The 23129-nt window shown below is 46.6% G+C and overlaps 2 protein-coding genes across 6 annotated transcripts in view; one reads left to right on the forward strand and one right to left on the reverse strand.

Annotated features, from left to right (window-relative positions):
* Nucleotides 1-269: 269 nt before the first annotated feature.
* LOC149351632 (peptidyl-prolyl cis-trans isomerase B-like) lies at nt 270-15806 on the reverse strand. The gene is made up of 4 exons (XM_089580950.1): nt 15641-15806; nt 4212-4419; nt 3918-4037; nt 270-2036 (listed from the first exon to the last, which is right to left on the reverse strand). Exons 1-4 carry the CDS (start codon nt 15698-15700, stop codon nt 1834-1836), a joined length of 591 nt encoding a protein of 196 aa, XP_089437076.1. The 5' UTR covers nt 15701-15806; the 3' UTR covers nt 270-1833.
* A 276-nt stretch (nt 15807-16082) lies between these two features.
* Nucleotides 16083-23129, forward strand: part of LOC149351633 (solute carrier family 35 member H1) — a 55554-nt gene continuing 48507 nt past the window's right edge. For all 5 annotated transcript variants that reach the window (XM_089580953.1, XM_089580954.1, XM_089580952.1 and 2 more), the window contains exon 1: nt 16083-16619. In XM_089580953.1, the coding sequence (XP_089437079.1) occupies nt 16392-16619 (228 nt within the window). In that variant the 5' untranslated portion in view covers nt 16083-16391. The remainder of the gene's footprint in view (nt 16620-23129) is intronic.

Consider the following 23129-nt stretch of genomic DNA (forward strand, 5'->3'; position numbering starts at 1 on the left):
GCGTCAAAGCAGCGCGGCATGTAACCAATTCTTTATTTTTGCGCTTAACCTAAGCAACGACGTTGTTGACGCGAAACTGACATTACCTGCGTCACAAATACTACTTATAAAAAAAAAAATTAGACTAGAGAGAATGGAAAACACAGGAAAACACATTCAAGCTACTCTAGTCTAGAAAGAATAAAACTTACCTTTGCAACTCTTTCCATTTCAGACAAACTCTGAAACGCGACGACAACGGCAGAGAAATAAAAACGCGAACAGGCAAATACTTCCAACTACTTTATTCAAACGTGTACTGAAAATAGAGTATTGCATAGAAAAGTTTGTAAGATTACATATAAAAGAGGAAAAATTTGGCAGGTTTCGGCGAGTGTAAACAGTGATCCGAAGGCGCTTTGATCGGTGCTCTGCAATGTGTACCCCTTTGTTCGTGACATTCTGGAACGAGTATTTGTACAGGACAAAGACGGTATAAAATAACGACAGAAAACGAAAACACAAACTTTAGATTTGACATTGAACATCTCCGCGTTAAGCTCAAAGCTTACTATGAGAATGTTTCGTAAAATAAATTACTTGAACGCGTTTACGTTCAGGCGCACATGGAGTGTTGTTCGCTTAGCAGTTGGTCCTATGAATAATGTCAATGTGAAAAAGTCACTGAGGCGTAAAATGCACGGGCAGTGGCGCTCGATAAAGCGACTCCGGTCGGCCAGTACGGCATCACCTGCACCCTACACAAAATTACCCTGTCCCGAAAGACCAGCACACGGCTGTCGCATTTTTGCGCTACGTAAAACACACAGCTGCCACAGCGTAGTAACGCTAGACGCTCAGCGTCTTGAACAGGTCACGCAGTTGGAAGTGAACTGAGCACTCGAAATGTTGACCTCAAATTTTCAGCAGCCATTTCAACAGCACCCATGAACTTTGTGGGACCAGTTATATGGATAAGCCAGGCTCCCATAGTAAATCGCCCTAGTTTAATCCCAATGAGAATAATCTCTTCACGGACGCTGGTTTCAATAAGGTCCGGATAAACAACCGGTTATGAACTGCAGCGCACTTTTCTAATCGTCATAGCAAACGTGGGGGCGTCCTCTGCTGAGGTTGCGGCAGCTTGTAGCAAACCGCGCCGAGATGTGGATCATGAGGTTCAACGTCCCAAAGCGACTCAGGCTATGAAGGACGCCGTGGTGGAGGACTCCTGATAGTTTCGACCACCTGGGCTTCTCTATCGTGCATCGACATCGCATTTCGCCTCCATCGAAATTTGACCGCCACGGCCGGGATCGAACCCGCGTCTTTCGGGTCAGCAGCCGAGCGCCATATCCACTGAGCCACCGCGGCGGCTAAAACCGCGCCGAGAGGTAGATGGGCTCTACTGCTGTGCCACGCAAAATTTCTAAACTCCGCAGAGAACTTTAGTGGCGATTGCACTAAATCACTTTTTTTCTTTTCACTCAAAGGGACCAAGAATTTGAGCGCGGCCACTGCCACCGGGTTCAGCCTCCGTAACGCTGAGTTACTAACTGGTAGGATTTCGTCTGCTAATAAACTAACAATTTATATTGATGCAAAAAAGAAAATTACGATGTGGGTGCTGTGGCCACGAAAATATTGCACAAGAAAGAAAGAGGAGACAAGCTGAAAATTGAGCCCACAGCTTCGCAGCGAGCGACTCTGACTTGGTGGTGGCAAGTGCCATAGATGCGAGAAGTAGCCCGCTTTCCTCCAGCGTCGTCAAGAGCGCAGAGGTATAGCAGCGAGCACCTAGACTACGCGGAGCGGCGCGCGGCGAAGCGAGGAGCGGTGCGCGTGGCCGACCGCTCAGATGGCCACCAGGGTGTCGACAGAGGAGCGCTTGATCAGCACCTGCTCGACAGGCGCGTCCGTGCGGGTGGTCTCGGTGTTCTCCACCTTGTGCACCACGTCCAGGCCGTCGATGACCTTGCCGAAGACCACGTGGTGACCGTCCAGCCACGGGGTCGCCTCGGTTGTGATGAAGAACTGCGCGCCGTTCGTGTTCTTGCCTGCCATGGAGCAAGAAAGACGGGAGAAGCTTGGTCAGCCAAGAGGGCAGGCTCAATGCTGCTGCGGCAAAGGGTATTCTCCCGCAATGAGCGCGCATCGAGGCACACCATGTTCGCGAGTAAGACGATGACGGTGGAATAGGGGAAAAGGAATAAACAGCAACTTTACGCCCTAGCACAGAAGCCAAGAGGAACTCTAGAGGGGCGCGTCAAGACCTCAGAACGCGTCTGCAAGTGCTGACAGAGATTTGAAAAAAAAAAGCGAAAACGGAGGGGAAAAAATGCGGGGGGGGGGGGGGGGGGGTCTTGCAGTAAAAACCGACGCAGTCATGTCGTGTACCTGAACGGCGGCAGAGGAAATAAAAGACTGAGTGACAGACAGGAGGTAGGAACAGAAGCAAACATGAGTACTTACATACTGTATGCAGGAAAACGCATACACACAAGCACAAACGCACACAATTAAAAAAATGATGGTCGATTTGTGCTCTTAGGCCAAATGCGAAATAATTCGGTTTCCACTTCAGTTCCGGTGTTCAGATCCAGTGTTCACGGATGGCAGTTGTTCGGATAGCGATAATGGGTTAATCTTCTTATATGCGGAATTGGTCATTCTCTACATTCATAGATCCCTGGGAGTCTTCCTGCCACTGCCCTTCTATGGCAGGCGCTGCCATCGGTGGGGACTTGGGTTGGGTTGCGATCCAGGTTGCTCTTCCCGAGCAGCCTGTCACGATTTATTGAGCTGCCGCCTGAGGCTGCTCACCTGCCCACCACTCGGAGGGCAGGTAAGCAGCTTGCCACAAAATATGCTTTAGACAGACAAACGCACAACGGCTAAATGCAGGGAATGGTCACAATAAGCGCTGACGTCCTAAAAGTAAACAACTACACGCTTATAAGCGTCCCGTCCCTGCCCTATGCGAGAACGTTCAGTGAAAATATATTCACAATATATACACTATCATAAACGACCTACTACTCATTGTTCACACGCGATGGTTCACCGCTGTGGAGCAGTTGGGGTGGTACCCACGAGTGTAAAATGTTCAGATTTTTCAGATTGTGCTCAGATCATGCAAAGATTGCACAGAAAAAAATGCCCACACTCAAAGCTGATTAATTACGCCCTTTCTGCCGGGAGCTTATATGCCCGCACCGTAACTCGACACTGTATACTTCTTTTGATTCATTCGTCATAGGAAGCAGCTACGTAAATAAATGAGCACATTTAGGCATTTTAAAACGCTCGTGCTTAACAAAATAAGACGAAAACACTCACTGGAGCCACACTACCGTGAAACGCGGAGACGTCCATCTAAAAGCAACTTCCTGCGTTCCTTTCCGCTCGCCACGCGTGAGACGATTCAACGCAAGTTCTTCAGATTTCAGCGCATTTTTATTACAGTGTCCACTTGCGGACAGAGCCCCTTGCATACGAGCATTTGATAGCGCTTGGTTGCGTCCACAAACGTTTACGCCGCCCCTGTTATTTAGTGCGGCGAAGAGAAATTTCAACTTCCTGGAATTCCAGCCCCAACACAATGCCACTAAAACGCGAGAACGCTCTCACAGACTCATGCATTTGAAGTGCGCTTAATGAACCTAATAGGCGCCGCGGGTTGACCGGCAGCCTCCCACTATGGCCTTACATTTGAGTCGCAATCCACACAGGTTTAAATTACTCCTCTGTCAAATGGTGTTTCCACGGAGTTTTGCAGCTAAAACAGCTAAGTGTTAACGGGCAGCAGCAGTAGCAGCAAACTCGATGCAGTTTTTGACTAGCACCTCGGAAGAGACTATCCATATGGGCGGGAGCTAGCCAGAGAAAAATAAGAGAAGCGAATACTTTAAGCCCACAGAAGTTGGCTCGGAGCTCACCGGCATTAGCCATGCTGAGCGTGCCAGGGCCGTCGTGGGTCAGAGCGAAAGTTTCGTCGTCGAAGTACCGGCCGTAGATGCTGATAGATCCGCGGCCTTCCAGCTTCTGCACGTCACCGCCTGCACACCAAAAGAACCAAAAGAACGCTTCCTTTCGAAACGCTCGAACAACGGTGGGGTTGTTTTTGCTGGGGCTTATTTCTTCGGCTTTTTTTTTATTTTTCAGCAGCATTCCACTACAGAAAACGATTGTTTGCAGCAAGGTGAACAGACAACCCTCAGGTGAGCACATACCCTGAATCATGAAGCCCTTGATGACCCTGTGGAAGATGGTGCCTTCGTACTTGAGACCTTGGTGGCCCTCCCCGGCGAAAGCGATGAAATTGCGGACGGTCTTGGGTGCCACCTTCCCGTACAGGCCGATCACAATGCGACCAGCATCCTTGTCTCCGATTGTGATGTCAAAGTTGACTTTATGGGTGATAGTCTTGTCCGGGTCAGCCTAGTTACAAACCAAAATCGATTACTTCCTCGACACTTGACGTATATGCATGACCCATAAACACTCGCCACTGCAACCCTCTGCTCGTCTTTGCACAACTTTTATGTCTGCGGATGTAAAAAATTCTACCCAGAAACGTGACATCAAAGGTCACTAAGCTGCTTTAGTCTTCCACTTACCATACAGCTCCCGGAACTGATCTAACGGATCACAGCTGCGGAATGACGCCCATTCATCGTTCAGCCTCAACTTGTGTGAGATCTGAGAAATGTATAACTGCATCATGCACTAAAGAGCTTCAAAGTGCAGGAAAACATCGCATGAGCAGCGTTGTGGAATATACGCCATCGTGAAGTTCAAGTGCCGCTTATGCAGCTGGAAATGATTGATAAGCTGCGTGTAAATTTCGCGCGTCCGTTTATACGTGACGATGACCGGTGCACAGGTTTGAAGTTTTAATGGTTTTACTTCGAGGTAGCCGACGGCCGATGGACCCGAGCAACGTGGTGGCCTTGACCAGAGAGGATAAACGAGTATTGCCAAAGCAGAGCTACGACAGGGAGCAGCACTTCCTCCGAGGCAGCAATGCGTCGGCATGTCGCCCTCGCGCACATCGTCAGACCCCGTCGTAGCAAAATAATAATGAATGCGCAACACGTAGCGGTGGAACGTCGTCCGCTCAGACACGCGGGTACGCCTCAACCACGCGGCTCGTCCGTACTCTCATAGTGGCCACGAGGTTGCAGTTTCAGCGGTACGCATTCCCAAAACATGGTTGCATGCAGTGTGGTTTGGCATGCAGCCGCACATTAAGCACATTAAAAAAAAAAACGTGGGTAGAACCATGACCTCAAAACGTAATCCCAGGAACAGCGCACCATTTTCTCTTGCAACGCTTCCAAGAAAAACTGCCACATTTCGGACTGATAAATGGAATTTGTAATAGCCGTAATGTGCAGTAAAAACTGGCCGTGGGCGGCACTTTTATAAGAGACTGTCGTGAGCCGAGGAGTAGGTCTGGTCTATACGAGCATGCAGGGTAACTTTAGCGAAGGTTTAAAAACATTGGAAACGTCTTACATGATTGAAACTGAACAACTAGAGTACACAGTTCCATCATATATTTTATTTCATTATAACTTAAGACTCAGGGTTATACCCATTCAACTACCGAAGATACGTTAAAAGCGCGAATTCGCAATCTGTCGATTTTTCCTAAATGTGCACTTTCGTCTCTGAACGGACTGCTGCACCGTGGATCAAATTTTCCCGCTTTGAACCAAGTGTGCGAAGCCTCAGACGCACTCGATTGCTGCTAATAATAAATCGCTCGACGAAGTTTTTTGCGAACATGGCGCTTCAGACTCAAGGCTGGTTTAACGAAAGCACTGGGGGCAGTAACCACTACAGCCTATAAACCACAAGATGACGAAACGTGAAAAACACGCAAGCTTCGCAACCACGTTTCTTTCATTTTGTCATATTTCCGTTTGCGCTGCAACCATCCAAAGTTTCGCCACAATGTCGTCGTGTACATGTACACCTTTTCAAGCTCCCTGGACGTCGCCATATTGCTCGCTGGTAGTGTTTTGTGCACCTGGCGCAAGCTAGTTTTGGAAGGGGTCAGTGGGGAGCAGTTGTAAAACCTCGAATTAAATGCCTAAGAACAAAAAGAACGAAACATTCACAGGACGGTTACAGTTGACTAATGCGATGTTTCAACGCCACTGTAACGTGAAGAATTTTCACACTTTTTTTTTTTTACTTCTGGAGGTTTTCTTTACTAAAAGTAATGACGGTTTTGTGATAGCTAAAGCGGCTCGGTGCGAAGAAACGAATCGCGCACCGTACAAAAAGGCCTTGGTCGCCCCTTACGGCCTTCATCACTTGGTGTTTACGGCGCTCTCCACCTGCCTCGGCTCCACTAACTACAGGGTCACCGCGTTTACGTCGTTGCGCCTGGGCTGCCGCGCCACAACTGCAGCAGCTTGCGTCTGAACCTGTTTTGGAAAGACTTCGTCGCTGAATACGCTTCGCTTCTGTGTAGGTGGCACGTCAAACGGGATTCTGGCTCAATAGTCGCTTAGAAAGCTTGTTCGCGCAGGAAATTCACTCTTTAGCAATTTTCAGATCCACAATTTCGCACGTTGAAGAGCATTATAATATAACTTCTGTCTGGCTGGCCGAAATCTTCTTCCGTATGTCTTCACGACACAAAAGTCGGTCCCGGCCAGACCTGCATGCGCATTTTTGTTCCAACCAAAAGCGCTACTCGAAGAGGCAGTTGCAGTCCCAGGATACACCGGACGCAGAGCTGTTCAGCATTAAATCGCGTTAAACTAAGTAGCGTTACACGCCTCATGCGGCGCTCGGGGTGGAAACTGACAGGCTCCAGAACTCACGTATGAGGCGTCGTGAAAATTCATCCGCGGGCGGTAAATCGTCCGATTCCACGGCTCCGTACTCTGGAAGCCACCACCACCATGCAAGCACGGCGCTCTAGCCAGGCTTAACGCGAACGGCCAAGAAAAAGAATTAAAAAAAAATCCATAGGCGATCAATGCGATTCGTGTGTTAGCAATACTGTTCTCCCCGGACAGAGCAGCCGCTGTCGCCGACGGGTTCAGACCGTGCGAGAGTTCCACTCTCCCCACTTCTCGACTCCGACTAGCTACCGAGGTGTCCCTCTCGCCGCCCGTCAGCACACACCCTCTCTTCCGCTTGCCTCCCACCACACGCCAACGCTGGGCACTATTCGCGATAATCGGCGTTTTAATGCTTACGCATTAGAAACATGGCGCATTGCTGAGTGCCGTGTCTTTCAAATCTGTGAAGAAATACTTGATTTCTCATTGATCAACAACACAAATTTAAAACAAAAAAGGGTCCAAACATTGTCCTATAGCTCCTTGGATTTGGCGACTTAGAGTAATTTCACAAAAAGAACAGCCCTGAAATCACCAAGAATGACCATTCTTAGTGATTTCTCTTCACACAAACATACATGTATCGGCTACACATTCGCAGTAATGCGGATGAGCGCTAGGTCGTTTGCCTGTAGTAGAAAGGGCAGATGAATATTGAGAAAAATTTAGGGTCATGTTTTTAACAAAGCAGCGCAATGGCACAAGGCCAAAGAAGAGAGGCAGAAGAAAGAGCAGGAAGGACGAAACACAGACACTCCACTGTTTATTTAACCTTAAAACAGTACCCACTAGCCCAACAGTTAATTCTTCTAAAGTACACTGAGAAAAAGTTTCAGGCTCAAGTTTTTACTCCATGCCGTCTCATAACAGTCCTCGAAAGTGCCCTTTTGTAAAGCATAACTTTTTAAACAATATTAGCTGTTTTTTCACTGCGAAACACAAAGAGCCAAAAAAGATCTACGCGCTTCTTCAAGCAGAAAAGTTTGCATATAATTACTGGAAAAAAAATCAGGTTCGACAGATTTTCGTGTTTCATTCTGCACGGATCCAAACTAGTAGTTTTGCATAATCGCGAACATGACGTTTTCCGCCCCCTGTGATACACGATTTTTCCTCGGGAAAACTAGAGCGTTTCATGCAAAACTAAGGTCCACTCTCTTGTGTCAACACATTCGTCCATTACACTGCTAGGAGCAAGACAGACTAAGAGAGCAGTGGCGCGGGAGGCAGCGCTCGCACTGGGCCCGCCTCCATCAAAGCACATTCCATAGTGTAATCATGTCGTCCTGTTCTTGCGCTTGCCACCGAATAACATTTGGTGGAGAGGTGCGGACGTTCTGCTCATCCCGGTCCTGGAGGGTCGACGTCTTCCGTTCGCCTTGGTCGTCGGCCTGGATCCAGCCGCAGCCAGAGCTGACGCGACCCGATCAGCCGCTCTCCCAGCCTTGCCCACAGGATACGACGACCCGGAGGAGACCCAGTTCGACCAGCCTCTACTTCCTCACGATGACGCCATAAGCAGACGACAACAGAGCCAAGATGGCACCGCCCCCTACAAGCCGTCGGTCTTGTTCTTGGCCTCTAGACAACTACTGGGCACGAAGCTCCGGGACAAGCTTTCATCAGACCCATCCATCTCATCCATCGCGGTAGCAAGCATTGCATCCTCTTCTATCCTTTCTTGAACATCCGCACCGTCACGTCATTGTTCATGATCAAGGTATCGATTGGGACGATCGCCCGGTAGCACCGGGTAATGCTACAAACAAAACAACGACGAAACGAGCAGTGGCGCAGGAGGCAGCGATCGCGGCAGGCCCGCCGCCATTAAACCATATTTCATCGTGCCATCAAATCGTCATGTCCTTTCGCTTGTCACTGCATAACAATATAGAAAAAGTTCACTGGAGAAAAAATTGTCATGGGACCCCTGTTACCATCCTTATCTGAACACATGCAGGCTGTTTCAGCGAAGGTGAGCAGGAATTTTTAAAAATAGACTTTCTGAAGTATAGACATCCGCGGCATTGTAGTACCGCTGTTCGCGGACGTCAGAAAACAGGTGAACTCTGAATTGGTAAGCTGGTTAAATTTCTAATCCGGAACTTTATAACTATAACAGGCGCCTGGTTGAAGCTGGTCTGTAGCTGGCCATGATTAACACGTATGTCACTTTAAAATTTTGAAAATGCGATTAGCTTCAGCCCCGGCACGGCCGCTTGATGGCTCCGGAGCAGCCAGCAGAAGCGAGCACCGCAGGGTGGGCGGGAAAAAGGCGCTCACGTGGCACGTGCGCCGCCACGAAGAGTCAACTGGTTGCCGCTGCAGTGTGCGCGCCAAAGACGAGCGATGTTGGAAGTGCGCGTGCAAAGGCCAATGTTTACTCCGCCACAACGCCGAAGGCAATCGAGTTCTGAAAATTCTAAAAAGTGAAATTGCTATTAATAACAGCCAACTGGACACCTCTAACAGCAACTACGCACCTAACCTTGAACGTTAAAAAGTTGCTATTAGAAATTAGCAACTTTACAGCTAACAGGATGTACCCCCTTTTACAAAAGTATAACCGAGCAAGAGGTTTTTGCTTCTCAACGGTACAATGGCGGCCTTACGGCACCCCTAAGGACCGAAAGGTGTCGGAACGTGAGGACAAAGGCTCACCTTACTTTGTTACACAGATTCAGTGCTTAATAAGGGCTGCCGTAAGTGCTTTGGTGCGCGGCTAAGAAACAAACCACCGTTGCTTGGTTAGTTTTGGCAAAGAGGGTACCTGATATCGCAGAAGCCATCTCTGTGCCTCTAAAAGCCTCTTTTGAAAAACTTTTGTTCACCTTCGTTGAAGCAGCCTGTATATCGTTACAGGGACAACAGAAGTTGGAGACAGAGTAACTTCGCTCCTTAACATATAAGCCATACGAAGTGAGTGGCGGACATCGGCAACGGAAGTATGCCTCCGCCGCCTCGCACTAATGGGGAAGGCGTTGCCTTAAATTCCACGAAAACGAAAGTATGCCCTGTAAATCACCAGGCAGCGGCACATTTCCTATGGGGCACACCACGATGGACGGCTCCTCTGATTTTTCAGCGCGCACAAACACCTCGATAAACGAGCTGTTCCGTGTTCCAGGCCAATCGAAAAACTGCCACTGGTGCGGCAAGGCATCGCCTCGGTAACTCACTCAGCAGCAGAGCGCCGCAGTCGCTAAGCCTGTGGGCTGAGTTGAGAGCTGCACTACAAATCCATGCAAAATTCGTCAGCTGGCGTCACCTTCAACTAATTTGTCACGCAGCACGTTCGGCTAGCGAGTTTCTGTAGCTATGCAGCTTGAGGCCGCGCCCTACTGAGTTGCACAAGGGTCTGGTCTCTCTTTCAATGCGATCTTTGTCTGGGCATTACTATACGAGCCGTTAAACCCCTTAGTACTGCAGCGCTTGTCAAACCAATTCCCTGCAGAACTATACCTTTTTTTTTCTTTTTTTTTTATCGCCAGGCTGTTCCAGGAGCCTTGCCGCCTTCCTCGCCAGGCGAGTATCACATTTACGCTGATGCCAGCACCCCACGGTGCAGTTATCAGAAGCCAGCTGGAACATCGCTGCCACTCAGCAATGACGCCGCGCTCGGAACCCGATGCGCTTCAAGATAATTGCGAAGGACGGGGGTTCCTTAGAATGGCAGGATATTGAAAAAAAAAAAGCTCACGCACGCAGTCCCCATGAATTGACTCATGAAGTGTACGCAACCTTGAAAAAAATTAGTAGGATAAAGAGCAACAAAAAAAGGACACAAATAGTTGAAAGACGCGGAGTGCTGAACCAGATACAGTTATTCAACTCAACTTATATCCCTTCAAATTCATACGCAATCAACTAATACTTTCTGGCCTTGCAGGTAAAGGCTGTATAGTGGCTTCTAACACGCGCGTTCGACGATGCACGTCTGAAACATATTGCAAAGCTGAAGTTTGTCTTTTAAAAAGCGCCTTAAAGCACCCCGGAGAAACGACAGAACGAGAGGTTGCGGCCTACCGCCTACGTTCACTGAAATCACGGCTGCATTTTTAATGGCGCGTCGTTTATCTTTTGCACGGAACATGTGACCAACCACGTAACCAAGGCTAAATTTTAATTTAGGAGCGCGCTACATAAACAAAACATGCCAGACGCGTTTATACTTTTCGGCCGTGTTCAAGAGCTTTCATTCGTTTGCAGATAATAAAATAAAAATGAATAACCCATGGCGACTAGTGACGCTGGATTCGAGTGCGCTTGCATTGGGCCAAGCCGCTCATGCTGCTCGATAAGCTAACAAAACTAAGTCGAGCCAAGAGAAAGGCTTCTACAGCAATGCATATTACCCGAAACCCACCCGCTAGTATAAGGTATGTGGTAGCAGTGGTTGATGCCCTAAAGTTGCACGCGGGCTGCAGTAACAGACGCCGCCGTGGAAGAGTACAGATTTAATTTCGAACACCTTAAGTTCTTTAACGTCCACCGACATCGCACAACACGCGGGAGTTTTTTCATTTCGCCCTCATGCAAGTGCGATCGGCGCGGCCGGGATCCGATCCAACGACAACGCCACAGCCAGAGTGCTACCGCGGCTCTGCAACGCTGCGGTGGGCCCGTCCATCACTAGTTTTATATGAACGTCACGCACGGCGCAGCAAGTGATTTACGAGGTCTGTTCGAAAAGTATCCGACCTTTTGCCGAGAAAAAAAACTGGCATAACTGGAGCGTTGGAAACCTAATCACCTTCAAAGTAGTCTCCTTGGGACTCCACATACTTCTCCCAGTGGTGCTGCCATTGTTGGAAGTATTCCGAAAAGGCCCCTTTCGGAATGGAGTTTAGCTCAGCTGTCTTTGCAGCCATAATGTCCTCTCTTGTCTCAAATCGCGCTCCTTTCAATGACCTCTTGATTTTGGAAAACAGCCAAAGTCACAGGAGGCCATATCAGGAGAGTAAGGATTGGTTGGTTGGTTTATGGGGTTTAACGTCCCAAAGCGACTAAGGCTATGAGAGACGCCGTAGTGGAGGGCTCCGGAAATTTCGACCACCTGGGGTTCTTTAACGTGCACTGACATCGCACAGTACACGGGCCTCTAGAATTTCTCCTCCAAAGAAATTCCAGCCGCCGCGGCCGGGATCGAACCCGCGTCTTTTGGGTCAGCAGCCGAGCACCATAGCCACTGAGCCACCGCGGCGGCTGGAGAGTAAGGAGTCTGTTGAACTACAGCAGTCTGGTTTTTCGCGAAGAAAGTGTGAATTTCGTGCGAGGAATGTGCAGGAGCATTGTCATGATGGATGCGCCAATTTCCTGTTGACCTCAACTTCGGCCTCTTGCGCCGCACAGCACCACGCAGGCGACGGAGGACATCCCTGTAGTATTCTTTTGGTCAATGTTTACTTTGTGGGGTGCGTACGCGTGGTGTGCCACACAGAGGGAGTCAAAGAAAGCCGTCAGCATCACTCTGACATTGCTGCGCACTTAGCGGGCCTTCTTTGGTCTTGGTGACGTGTAATGCTGCCATCGTGACGACTGGGATTTGGTTTCCGGGTCATACCTGTACACCCAAGACTCGTCACCAGCGATTATGGTGTTGATGAAGTCGGGGTCACTGTTTGTGGAATCCAGCATATCCTGTGAGACTTCAACACGAAGCTGCTTTTGCTCCACCGTGAGCAGCTTTGGCGCGAATTTCGCCGCATCTTTCTCCATGGCCAAATTTTCGGTGATAATGGAATGTGCAGAAAAATTGGTGATTTCTACCTCTTCCACAATTTCCCGGATAGTCACACGATGGTCCCGCGTCACCACAGCGTTCACTTTGGCAACGACCTGGTCATTTCGGCATGTTGATGGCTGACCGGAGCGTGGCTCTCTCTGCATCGATGTGCGGCCGTCTTTAAACGAATTGTACCACTGATTAATCTGGGTGCTGTTCATAGCATTGTCACCGAAAGCCGTCTGAATATTCTGAATGGTTTCCACTTGGCTGTCGCCTAGTTTCTGGCAAAATTTGATGCAGTAGGGCTGCTGCTGTCGCTCCGCCATTTCCCTGGCAATAAAAAACCGACGAGAGCACTGCGCACTGCCTCACTCAAACGCTGCGTGCCAGTGACTGACGCTATCGACAGACGAGAAAAAATTTGTGCATGCGCACGAAAGTTCAAGGTAGGCTGGTGCAAGCGTGCTTGTTTCAAATGCATCAGGTGTTCGTAAAAAAAAAAATAAAGTCGGATACTTTTCTAACAGACCTCGTATACCTCGGGAAATGCAATCGGCCCCACTGAGGGCGCTTTTCTGACGCGTGGAGTAGTGAACTATATTTTCCGGAAGCAGTTCACGCTCCTATATGTTCGACGCTCGCGTCTGGGATTTAGTGCCTTTAAGAAATTAATAGCTTCAAACAAATACCCACCAATCTCAACGAATCTCTAATAAACTCCACTAGCCTAAAGAAAAAAAAACAGTCTGGCAGCTTCGAATCGTCACCGTCAGAAGTCTTGGAAATCGGAAATTCATGCCTTTAAAAAAGAATTATTTAGTTTGGTGGGGCACTGAACATCGACAAACAGTAAGAACAGGGCAGAACTCGGGCTCTGGGCCGAAAGCCGACACCGAAACGGCATAATACTGTTATTCGGTCAAGCATTACTGCGTCGTTCTTTGTGTACCCCCCCCCCCCCCCCCCCCCGCCTTTTTTTTTTGTAACCGTAAGAAAAACCGCAGGACTATAGACCCTCGAGCCGTAAGCGCACACAGCTTCAGTCACCACTGTGAAAGAAGCAAAGGAGTTTTGTACAGCGCACCCACATCATACATTTACTCGGCTCGTGCTTACATACCGAGACATGAAGAGCTACTCTGGTTAATTGGTAATAAGATTCCAATAAATTTTGGCGCCAAGTATGCAGTCTATGGTAGGCATAGTCCAAAAAGTTACAGCCATTGCTGTTGGCGAACACCATTACCAACAATTACTGCACGAGCAATTTAAAAAGCCATGGGCTTGAATGAATCTTATATTATTTCAGTTATAATTGAAAGTTACACTAATATTTAGAATGTAGCTTTGACATTAGGTCGGACGTTAAACCAATGTTTGATTAGGCAGAAACGTTAAGGTTACCAAGATTGCCTTTGTGCGGCCATATTTGAAACAGTGAGCAGAACGGAACAAGACAGCTCTCGGCGCTCGTGGTGCCTGCTTCCCCTGCCTCGTCCTCAGTACTGTTTTAAGTATGACCACTATGTTTTTTTTAATATAGACATAATGCTTCAATCAAACGTACTGCAAGCTGCAACTTACGCAACATTTATATAACAAGCAATATTGTAATGTGTGCTACCTCGGCATCATCTTTTCCAGAACTTTTGGCAATACAAGCGACAAAAGATTTTTGTGCAGTTTTATTACAACTACGGTAAGAAAAAGACGGCCTGACTGGATTCATGCAGATCTGCCTCTTCCAACCACAACGTCGCGGGTGGCTAATCAGTGCCACTGCTCTCTTACCGCAGCGACATGGCCACAGCAGCATCTAATCGAGGCGGAGGAAACGGGAAATTTGTCGTCTTTGAAGTAGTTTGGTGTGGTCCATGAACATGGAGGATCAGCTATGCTCAAGGTACATTGTGGTCCCTCAAATTTGGGCGCATAAGCAGTGTAACAAAGGACACACACTATGAAAGGAACGGATATTTATTAAAGCCCGGTCAGAGAGAGGAAAAGGAAGAACAGAAAGGCGGGACACAGCGTAAAGCTGTCCCGTCTTCCCGCGTCCTGCATGAGGACGGCGCGCCACGTACGCGGAAACCAGACCCCTGGCCATGGCGGGTCCCAGCGTGCGGCCTCCCCGGAGAGGGTGGCCATTAGATTCGCCGGCAGGGGAGGGTTACCGCGGGGCGAGGCAACGGGTGGGGGCTAGGGAGGCGGCGGGCCACGCGGCCTCCGGCTGCGGGTCCGCCCCCGCTGGCGCTTCCATCTTCGGAGCGGCTGCATTTGGCCTTGGGCTCGCTCTCTTCGGTGAAAAAGGAGCCGACGCGCAAGGCTGGACAACGTGGCAGTACAACACTGCTCGAAGTGGCCGCACGGATACGAAGGGAGATGGCCACGGGCCGCGCCCTTTGCTTAGGCGGCCAGAAGCCACATCTTAAAAAAAATTACAGGATGGGACGCGACCAGAAAAGGATGTTTCGCAGCTTCCCTCCGGCAATTTGCTGCTCTTCGTGCGGCAGCCGAGACTGCACTTTACATGATATACGCGCATTCACTGATCATGTGCGCCTGTCGTTACCTCGCGAGTATGCACAAGAAACGGATGTGCCGTGACTGCGCGTACGCAACATACAAAACTGTACAAATGCGCATCATTTGACAAGCGGGCACGCGCAAGAGAGTTCGGGTAATTGGGACGATTGAGACGTCCCGTCCTCTGTCCTCGAAACCTAGGAGATCATTTGCAAAAACCGGTTCGACGATCTGGAGCCAGCCGATTGTATAACGGATAAGGCCTACAAAGAGACCTTTGCTGCCCCGCTTCCTATTTAATACTTGTGTGTGTATGCGGGCGCGTGTATACATTCTTCTCAAAAAAAAAAAACAAAACAAATTATCGCTGGGACTACAAAGAAGAAGCAACTAAACTTTCAAGAGCAGCAGCAGTAACAGTAAGAAATAAACTAGCTGGATATCACTTTTCTTGCAAGCTAGGAGAGTAACAAATCGAGAACACTGACTAAAACTCCTTGGGACTTCCAGTGCAAATAAGCAAGGCGAAAGGAATACTCACGCATAGGACGCTTCCGAGCAATGTCGTCAGCAATACAATGAAGCAAATGACTTTAGACATGGCTTTTAGGAGTTTTGGCACTTTGGAAAAACCTTCTTGGCGTAAACGACCCACAAAACTACACACGTCAGCCCAGCCCCGTTGTCTGTCCCACAAGTCGAGACGAGAAGCAGACGCTCAACCAGACGCTATGGCGATGATGGCAACCGCGATGAAACGACCGAACGTAATTTTTGCTATTACTTATTGCATACAGCTATTTTTTACTGTTTTCAGTATTTATTAACAAAAATACATGTTGCAAAGAGTTAAAAATAAATTATTTGTTCGCAAAAGTTTGACTAACACTTGTTGAAGTGCTGAAGCAACTGTACACTGCTTTTGGCCGATAAAAGAAATAAGCAGGCAACGTTGTCCTTAAACTTGTTTTTGCACATTTTTGTTCATAACAAAAAAGAAAATTACACGACGGCAGTCGTGCCGTGCGCGATTGTCGAGAAGTGAGTGTCTTTGGTTTCGACCACGGTGTAAGAATATTTCGACGCCGTCTGTGTTTTCGAAACGGAATCGGGCCTGTGGTTATCTCTCGTTGCAGTGGGAAGGAACTACCGCGTCGCTGTAGGGACAAAACTGTGGACGCATTCCCTCATGTCGCGCATGTGCGGCACACTGCTGTCAAGTTCGTGCCTTCGCGTCTCACGTCCGTGGGGTCAGCGCGTAGGGACCGAAGAGGCAGTGCCGTCCATGTGAGATGTCAGCGTCCACTTGCAATGTGGAGTCCAATGACGGAGCCAAGCGTTACGGCTGTTTTGGCAGCTACCAACGCCTTCATGGTGCCGCGAACCATTCCTTGCAACCGGCCAGGTATAGGATGCACGCACTGCGCTACTCTGCAATCGCCTTGCGGACAGCCGGCCTCGTGTTGCTCTACTACTGCTTTTCCATCGGAATAACCTTCTACCAGAAATGGTTTATCAAGGTAATTGCTTGCTGCCACCTGATGCAGACAGCAAGTTCTCTAGTCGCTAGTTCAGTTTTATGATCATGTGAGGTTTAGCTTGCTGGTGCGCTGTAACAGTTGAAGCTGTTGCCTTTCAGATTTTTCAGGCAGACTTGATTAATTAATCTTCATTTCCAGAATGTGTGTGTGGTGTTCGTACAGTGAAATTGCATACATGTTTCTTGTGGCCGAAGCACCAAGGTAACGTTGTGTATCTCAGTCGGTTATGAACACCTGTTTGCTGCTTGCTAGTCAAAGTTGTTTGTGCGAATCGTGCGATGGCACTGGTTGCCTTTTGCGCTAGGTTAATAGCTGATGTTATGCCACTGCGGGTTTCAGTTGGAGAATGTTGCGGGAGAATTTGAAATTGCTTTGACGGAGTGCGCGGTCGGGCAATAGCTGGCTGGCTTCGGTCGCTAGCTGCAAGAGTGCCCTGGCGGCGGCACTGCGGTGATGTTAGCTGTCGTGGCACTAAAGTGGCAATACACGATTGTCGCTAACTCTTAACGAGTTGAAATTGTTGCCAGTTCTCGGAGCTATTAATAATAATAAAAAAAAAACGACAGCTCTGGGCGGATAACCTAGCTTCGTTACATTGAACGCAACGCAGTGAATCGCAAAGCGTGATTGCTTTGCAATTTGCTGCGTGAATGACCTGCGGTTTCTTTCGCTATCATTGTATGGCATCCATTGTTCCTGTTGTGTTTTCGCCCATTTCATCTTAGGTATATAGCTTGAAAAGAAAAAAGAATATTCTGTTTGACTGAAACCATGCTTTTAGTAATCAGGTTGTATGCTGCTGTCCGTTATATTTCAGCCATATGGCTAGAAAAGAAAGGAGGCTGAATCGTTTCTTCTGTTCTTCTGCTTTAAACCACTTGAGAGCAATTTAGTTTTATTTGTGCATTTAAAGCCAGGTACCTGCTGAGGAACCTAGGTATATTTACAGATATCACAAAGTCTTGTGGCATAATTTGCTAAACCTACATGAAATCTTGGCACATCCACTCTTTTCATGTGAGTGCAATGCACTGTGTAGTAGTAGTACTGTGACGTTCCTGTGCTCTTTTTTTTTTTTTTTGTCTTTGATGGCTTCTGCTGCGCTAGATTGTGCAATTAAAATTTACAGTTAACCTACCCAGTACAGTTGTTTGTTTTCTTATCTGCCGTTCAATGTCTTAAATATCATTAATCAAATTTTTAACCCAAATAATAAAAGGGCACCTCACATATCATTTCAAGCTGTGTTTAAATCGTTGTCACATTCTCACAAAATGTCTAATTTTGTCATGGATGCATCCCAATTTCACAATTGAGAACATTTAACCTGCTATCGTCAGATCATATGGCAAATGAGGTTTCGTGTCAGATGTGGCTATGGCAGCTGTGGCTATGGCAGCTGTGGCTGGAGAACTATTTCAAGCCTAATGTTTGTACTTTGGTTTATTACGCCGTCAGACTCACTGTGACGTGAAAGAAGTTGTCATTGATACAACTCAACTCAAGCCTGCAGTGAAGGTCGGCCCACATTCCTCTTTTTAAAGCTTTTCTTGCTATCTAAACAATAAGCTATAATCACAAGGCAGAATCATGAGCTCAAGAATTTCGACGCCTCTGACTTGTTTATATAGCCAAGCATTAAAAAGTTCATTTTGTTCACCATTGTGGTTGGCCAGCGGTGTTATACAGGACGCTGCGAACTGTGGCTTACTGTTACCTACTGCTCTTTTTTCTTAAGTTGTATCCTACTATATTATCTTACCGCACAGCAGAGAGAGCTCTCTCTCTACAAGGTGCAAATCAAATTTGTTTCTCCTAGCTGTGAAGTGGTTTTCATAATTATTTCTTATTGTGACGGTAGGACTTGAAACCAAGAAGGGAACTAAATCGAATATGCATTATATTAAGACACAACTGTAAAAAACAGCAGTTGGTAATAATGGGCCACAGTCCTGCAGCATCCTATATTACTCCACTGACCAGTAGCAACAAGTGAAATGAGATTTTATTTTCGACTTTATCAAACAAGCGAAAGTCATTAAAATTCTTTAGCTTATAATTTCATCTTGTGATTAGTTCTTGTTTAGATAGTAAGAAAAGCTTTAAAGGCTACTGAATAAAAGTTAGAAAACATTGAGAAAGTGCCACATTTTCATTCGTTATCTACGATTACCCAAGTGTACAGTCATCATTTTGGTTATTTTTTTGTGTTGTGAGCAGCCGCCAGGCCACACTCATTGCACTCCTGGCTACAAGATGGCGGACATGACGTCAAGCCTACCCTCCCCATCTCATGCCGTGCTTACGAGCGTTTATGGTGAACCTTGCATGAACGTGCAGTGACTCTGGAAGATTAAACAGTGCTTTAGCTGTGGTGTCATAAGTGAAAGCCAAGTATAAATGCGGTTTCTGCGAATCAGGTGAAGCATTGTAAACTCGCTCCTGCCCAGAAAAAGACAGCGCTCATTCCTTTGCCAAGTGCGAGATGATGCTACCGGTACTATCTTTGCGAGATGATGCTACCGGTACTATCTCTGCGAGATGATGCTACCGGTACTATCTCTGCAAAATGTTGCTTTTATGGTTCACCGTCGCTGCAGACGGTAGGGATTTCTGAAAAATTCTGACCGAATCAGGCAAGTAGTCACCCAAAGTACACAACCACGAGATGCAGGCAGAGAATCTTGAAGCGTGGACACAAGGCAGCCAAATGAAATGGAGCGAACAAGAGAAGGGGAATGAGGGGCTCGTTATAAATATGAGAGAAGCCAACAGCCACAGAAACCAAGGGACACAGGGGATTTTTTAATCAATTTATTTATTTTGTGGCTGTGCAACGAAGCAAAAGCATGTCAGACGCATCTACTTTTGTGCGATTCGTGCTGGCGATAGCTTGCAATGGGTAGAGTTGACGTCACAACCTGTATCTTTAGAGCTTTCTTAAGGGGTTGCAGGTGCGGCAATTTGAGGAATATTGATTAAAATAATTACTTTCCGCTCATTTATGTTTCAAAAGAGTGTTGTTTTGGTCACGCTCAGTGCTACAGCTATCATTTCGACGAGAAATCACGTCAAATTTTTTTCGACGCGGAGGATTTGTGTGGGGTGGTCCTGAATGTGGGCAGAGCTAAGCTGTATCCGACTAAAAGCCTAATTTCTAGTTTGTTAGTAAAATTGCCCAAATGCTTTTTTATCAATGTGTTTTTTATAAGCTTCTAGTTAGCACATTCAAAGCTAAGGCATTTAATTGTTCAGCCTGTCACAAATTTTTATTTTTGTGGCTTTAGGTAATAGCACGAAGAAAATTCTGTTTGCATTAAACAGAAACAGGACCCTGTTTTCACTTTATGAAGTTCTAAGATGGCCTAGCCACTCTTTGAGGTTGTCTCCATTAATGGTTTTCAATGCAGAATGCATGAAGTACGCCTCGTACTAGCTCTTGCATAGGAAATTATCTAGGACCCCTTACTGTAACTGAATCAGGAGTCTTACACCTTTTACTAAACCTGGACACAAAGAAAGAACCAGGGCCTGATAACATCTCCAACAAATTTTGCGTAAGTATGCTGAATGGGGAGCAAAATTCTTAGTAGTACTCTTCAACAAGTCCTTGTCATCCCACACCCTACCTGAAGAATGGAAAAGAGCTAAAATAACATCAATACACAAAACAGGAAGCAAATCAGATCCATCCAACTTCAGACCAATTTCACTAACGAGCATAGTATGCAAGCTACTTGAGCACATTATCTTAAAGCACATAAACAGCCTATTTAGAAGAAAACCAAATAATAACACCTTTTCAGCACGGCTTTCATAAGGACTCTCTACAGTCATGCAACTAATTGAATTAACACATGACATATCCTTCGTTGTTGATCAGCAGAAACAAATTGACCTCGTTTTCTTAGACTTTTCGAAAGCTTTCGACCGCGTATCACACACTAAACTTATTATGAAACTTGAAGCAACCTTAGGAGCTGGCCCAATTATAGACTGGATTATTGATTATCTCACTGACTCAATTCGTCGAAATTAAAGGTGCTCTGAAGAGAAATCTGAACTCGTCTTTTTGCTGCGGGAACTCGATCTACACATTCCGAGCATTCTTAGAAACTTCGAGTTATTGCCCTGTGCGGCCGATTTCATTCATTTAAATCGGATTAACGTCCGGCTCCCTCCGTGCGATGTCAGTGCACGTTAAAGAACCCCAGGTGGTCGAAATTTCCGGAGCCCTTCACTACGGCGTCCCTCATAGCCTGAGTCGCTTTGGGACGTTAAACCCGAATAAACCAAACCAAACCTTTTTTTTTTTTTAATTTTCCACGGACGGTGGGAGGAGTCGACTAACGTATGGAGTGACTTTCAGGCAGTTGCATGGCGGCTTTGCTTTCGCTTTTATTTTGTTTTTTAGGTTTCCATGAATAAATAGATCTGGTCAGAGACTAGATAGCTGCAAATTAGGCCCACGGAAATAAAAATAGGCGCGGACTCTTTGCTTTCGCCGATGGCAGAGCGGCAAGCCGCCACAGGACTGGTTGAAAGGTTGCCTGACTCCTCCCACTGTGTGCGGGGAAAAGAAAAAAAGAGGCGGGAGCCGGGCGTTTAATCCGATTCAAATTAGGGAAATCGGCCTCACAGGGCAATGATTCGAAGTTTCTAAGAACGCTCGGAGCGTGTAGATCGAGTTCTAGGGGTAAAAATACGAGTTCAGATTCCTCCTCAGTGCACCTTTAATAACGAGAAGTCCACAACAGCCAATGTAACATGCGGCCTGCCACAAGGAAGTGTTCTTCCCCCAGTATTATTTTGCATTTTTATAAACGACTTACCTGCGAGTATTTCTCAAAGTATTAAACTTTTTGCCTACGACTATGTACTTTACCAGGAAATAACACTTTCAGTGATCATATAGCTTTCAATAACGCATTAACCGCAGTGACCGAGTGGTGCGAAGAATGGCAGATGACTATTAATGCTAAAATATCAGTGATTTTATCCGTAACCGGAAAGAAACATTGATCAGTTTTTCAATATAAATTAAACAACATACCTCTTGCATCGGTCTGCGAATACAAATATTTAGGCAGAACACTGACCTCTGATCTCAGATGGAATTCTCATGTTAACAATGGCTCATGAACCACCTTAAAACATTTATTTTTTATTAACAGATGCCTCAAACTAGCACCGTCTGAAACATAGCTTTTTGCGTATAAAACTTTTGTCAGGCCAATTCTCGAATATGCTAATACTGTTTGGTTTCCTTTCACTAACAAGCTGATTAAACAATTAGAAGGAGTGCAGAGGAAGGTGGTCAGATGTATATTTAACAAACACAGGTTCACAGACTCGCCAACAGAACTGTTCAAGCACGCAGGACTACTTACCCTTCAAAATCGAGAAAAACTAGCGCGCCTTAAAACCATGTACCAACTCATACACAATCAATTAAAAATTGGCACTTCAAAATACATATCAAAATCACAAATGCGACAAACGTGTAATAACCACATACACACACTAAACGAGTTTTCATTCTGTACTTACTCTTTCAAATATTTGTATTTTCCTCGTGCTATACGCGAGTGGAACACCTTGAACACATCCATTGTTAATAATCCAACATTAAATGCTTTTATCACTCTTGCTGAAAATGAACTACTTACGCCTCAGTGATCGTTGTGTTCTTTTATCATTGTGAATTTGTTCCTCTCTTTTGTGTTTCTCTTTGGTATAACTATTTGTCTGCCAAATTCATGTCACAAGCTACTCATTCTAGTTTAACTCCTATTCGTATTTTTATATGTATAATTTTGTGTAATGTTCTGATATGTACTTTGATTATCATTGCTGTATTTTTTGGTCTCTGAATTTTGGAATGCCCACCCTGTTACGATCTCTGATGGGATTGACAGTATAAAATAAATAAATAAATAAATTTAAGGCCTGCTCCCCAAGATTTTTTTTTTTGTCGGCAGGTTTTGAGCGAAAATCTCTGAAATTGCAAACGTGTTGGAGAAAAGGTTTGATAACATTGATGAATATGTGAACATTGATGAACGCTATTCTATGGTACCCCATAACGCACAGGACTGGTAGAGGAGCAGGCATTTTTAAAGATTACTTATTGGCTGTCAAATTCAAATCATTCAAAGCTTAGGTGTTAGCGAGCTGTTATCAAGCTGTCAGAAGCCTTCCTGATATCAGGTTGCACGAGTTTGCAAAGAATCCAATTGTCGAGGCCTCTGCTAAGGTCCACTGCGATGGCTCACTGCTTATGGCGCTCGGCTGCTGACCCGAAAGACGTGGGTTCAATCCCGGCCGCGGCGGTCGAATTTCGATGGAGGTGAATTTCTGGAGGCTTGTGTACTGTGCGATGTCATTGCGCATTAAAGAACCCCAGGTGGTCAAAATTTCCGGAGCCCTTCACTACGCCGTCCCTTATAGTCTGAGTCGCTTTGGGACGTTAAACCACCAATAAACCAA

The sequence above is a fragment of the Amblyomma mixtum genome, chromosome 3 (assembly GCF_055824585.1).
Source record: "Amblyomma mixtum isolate Tamu chromosome 3, ASM5582458v1, whole genome shotgun sequence".
NCBI classification, from domain to species: Eukaryota; Metazoa; Arthropoda; class Arachnida; order Ixodida; family Ixodidae; genus Amblyomma; species Amblyomma mixtum.

Excerpts from the sequence above, each read along its gene's own strand:
- LOC149351632 (XM_089580950.1), bottom strand. The coding sequence starts at position 15,700 with ATGTCTAAAGTCATTTGCTTCATTGTATTGCTGACGACATTGCTCGGA. Across the intron at positions 4,420-15,640 it reads TGCTCGGAAGCGTCCTATGC|GCTGACCCGGACAAGACTAT; the intron begins GTGAGTATTCCT and ends GTTTGTAACTAG. Across the intron at positions 4,038-4,211 it reads CAAGGGCTTCATGATTCAGG|GCGGTGACGTGCAGAAGCTG; the intron begins GTATGTGCTCAC and ends TTTGGTGTGCAG.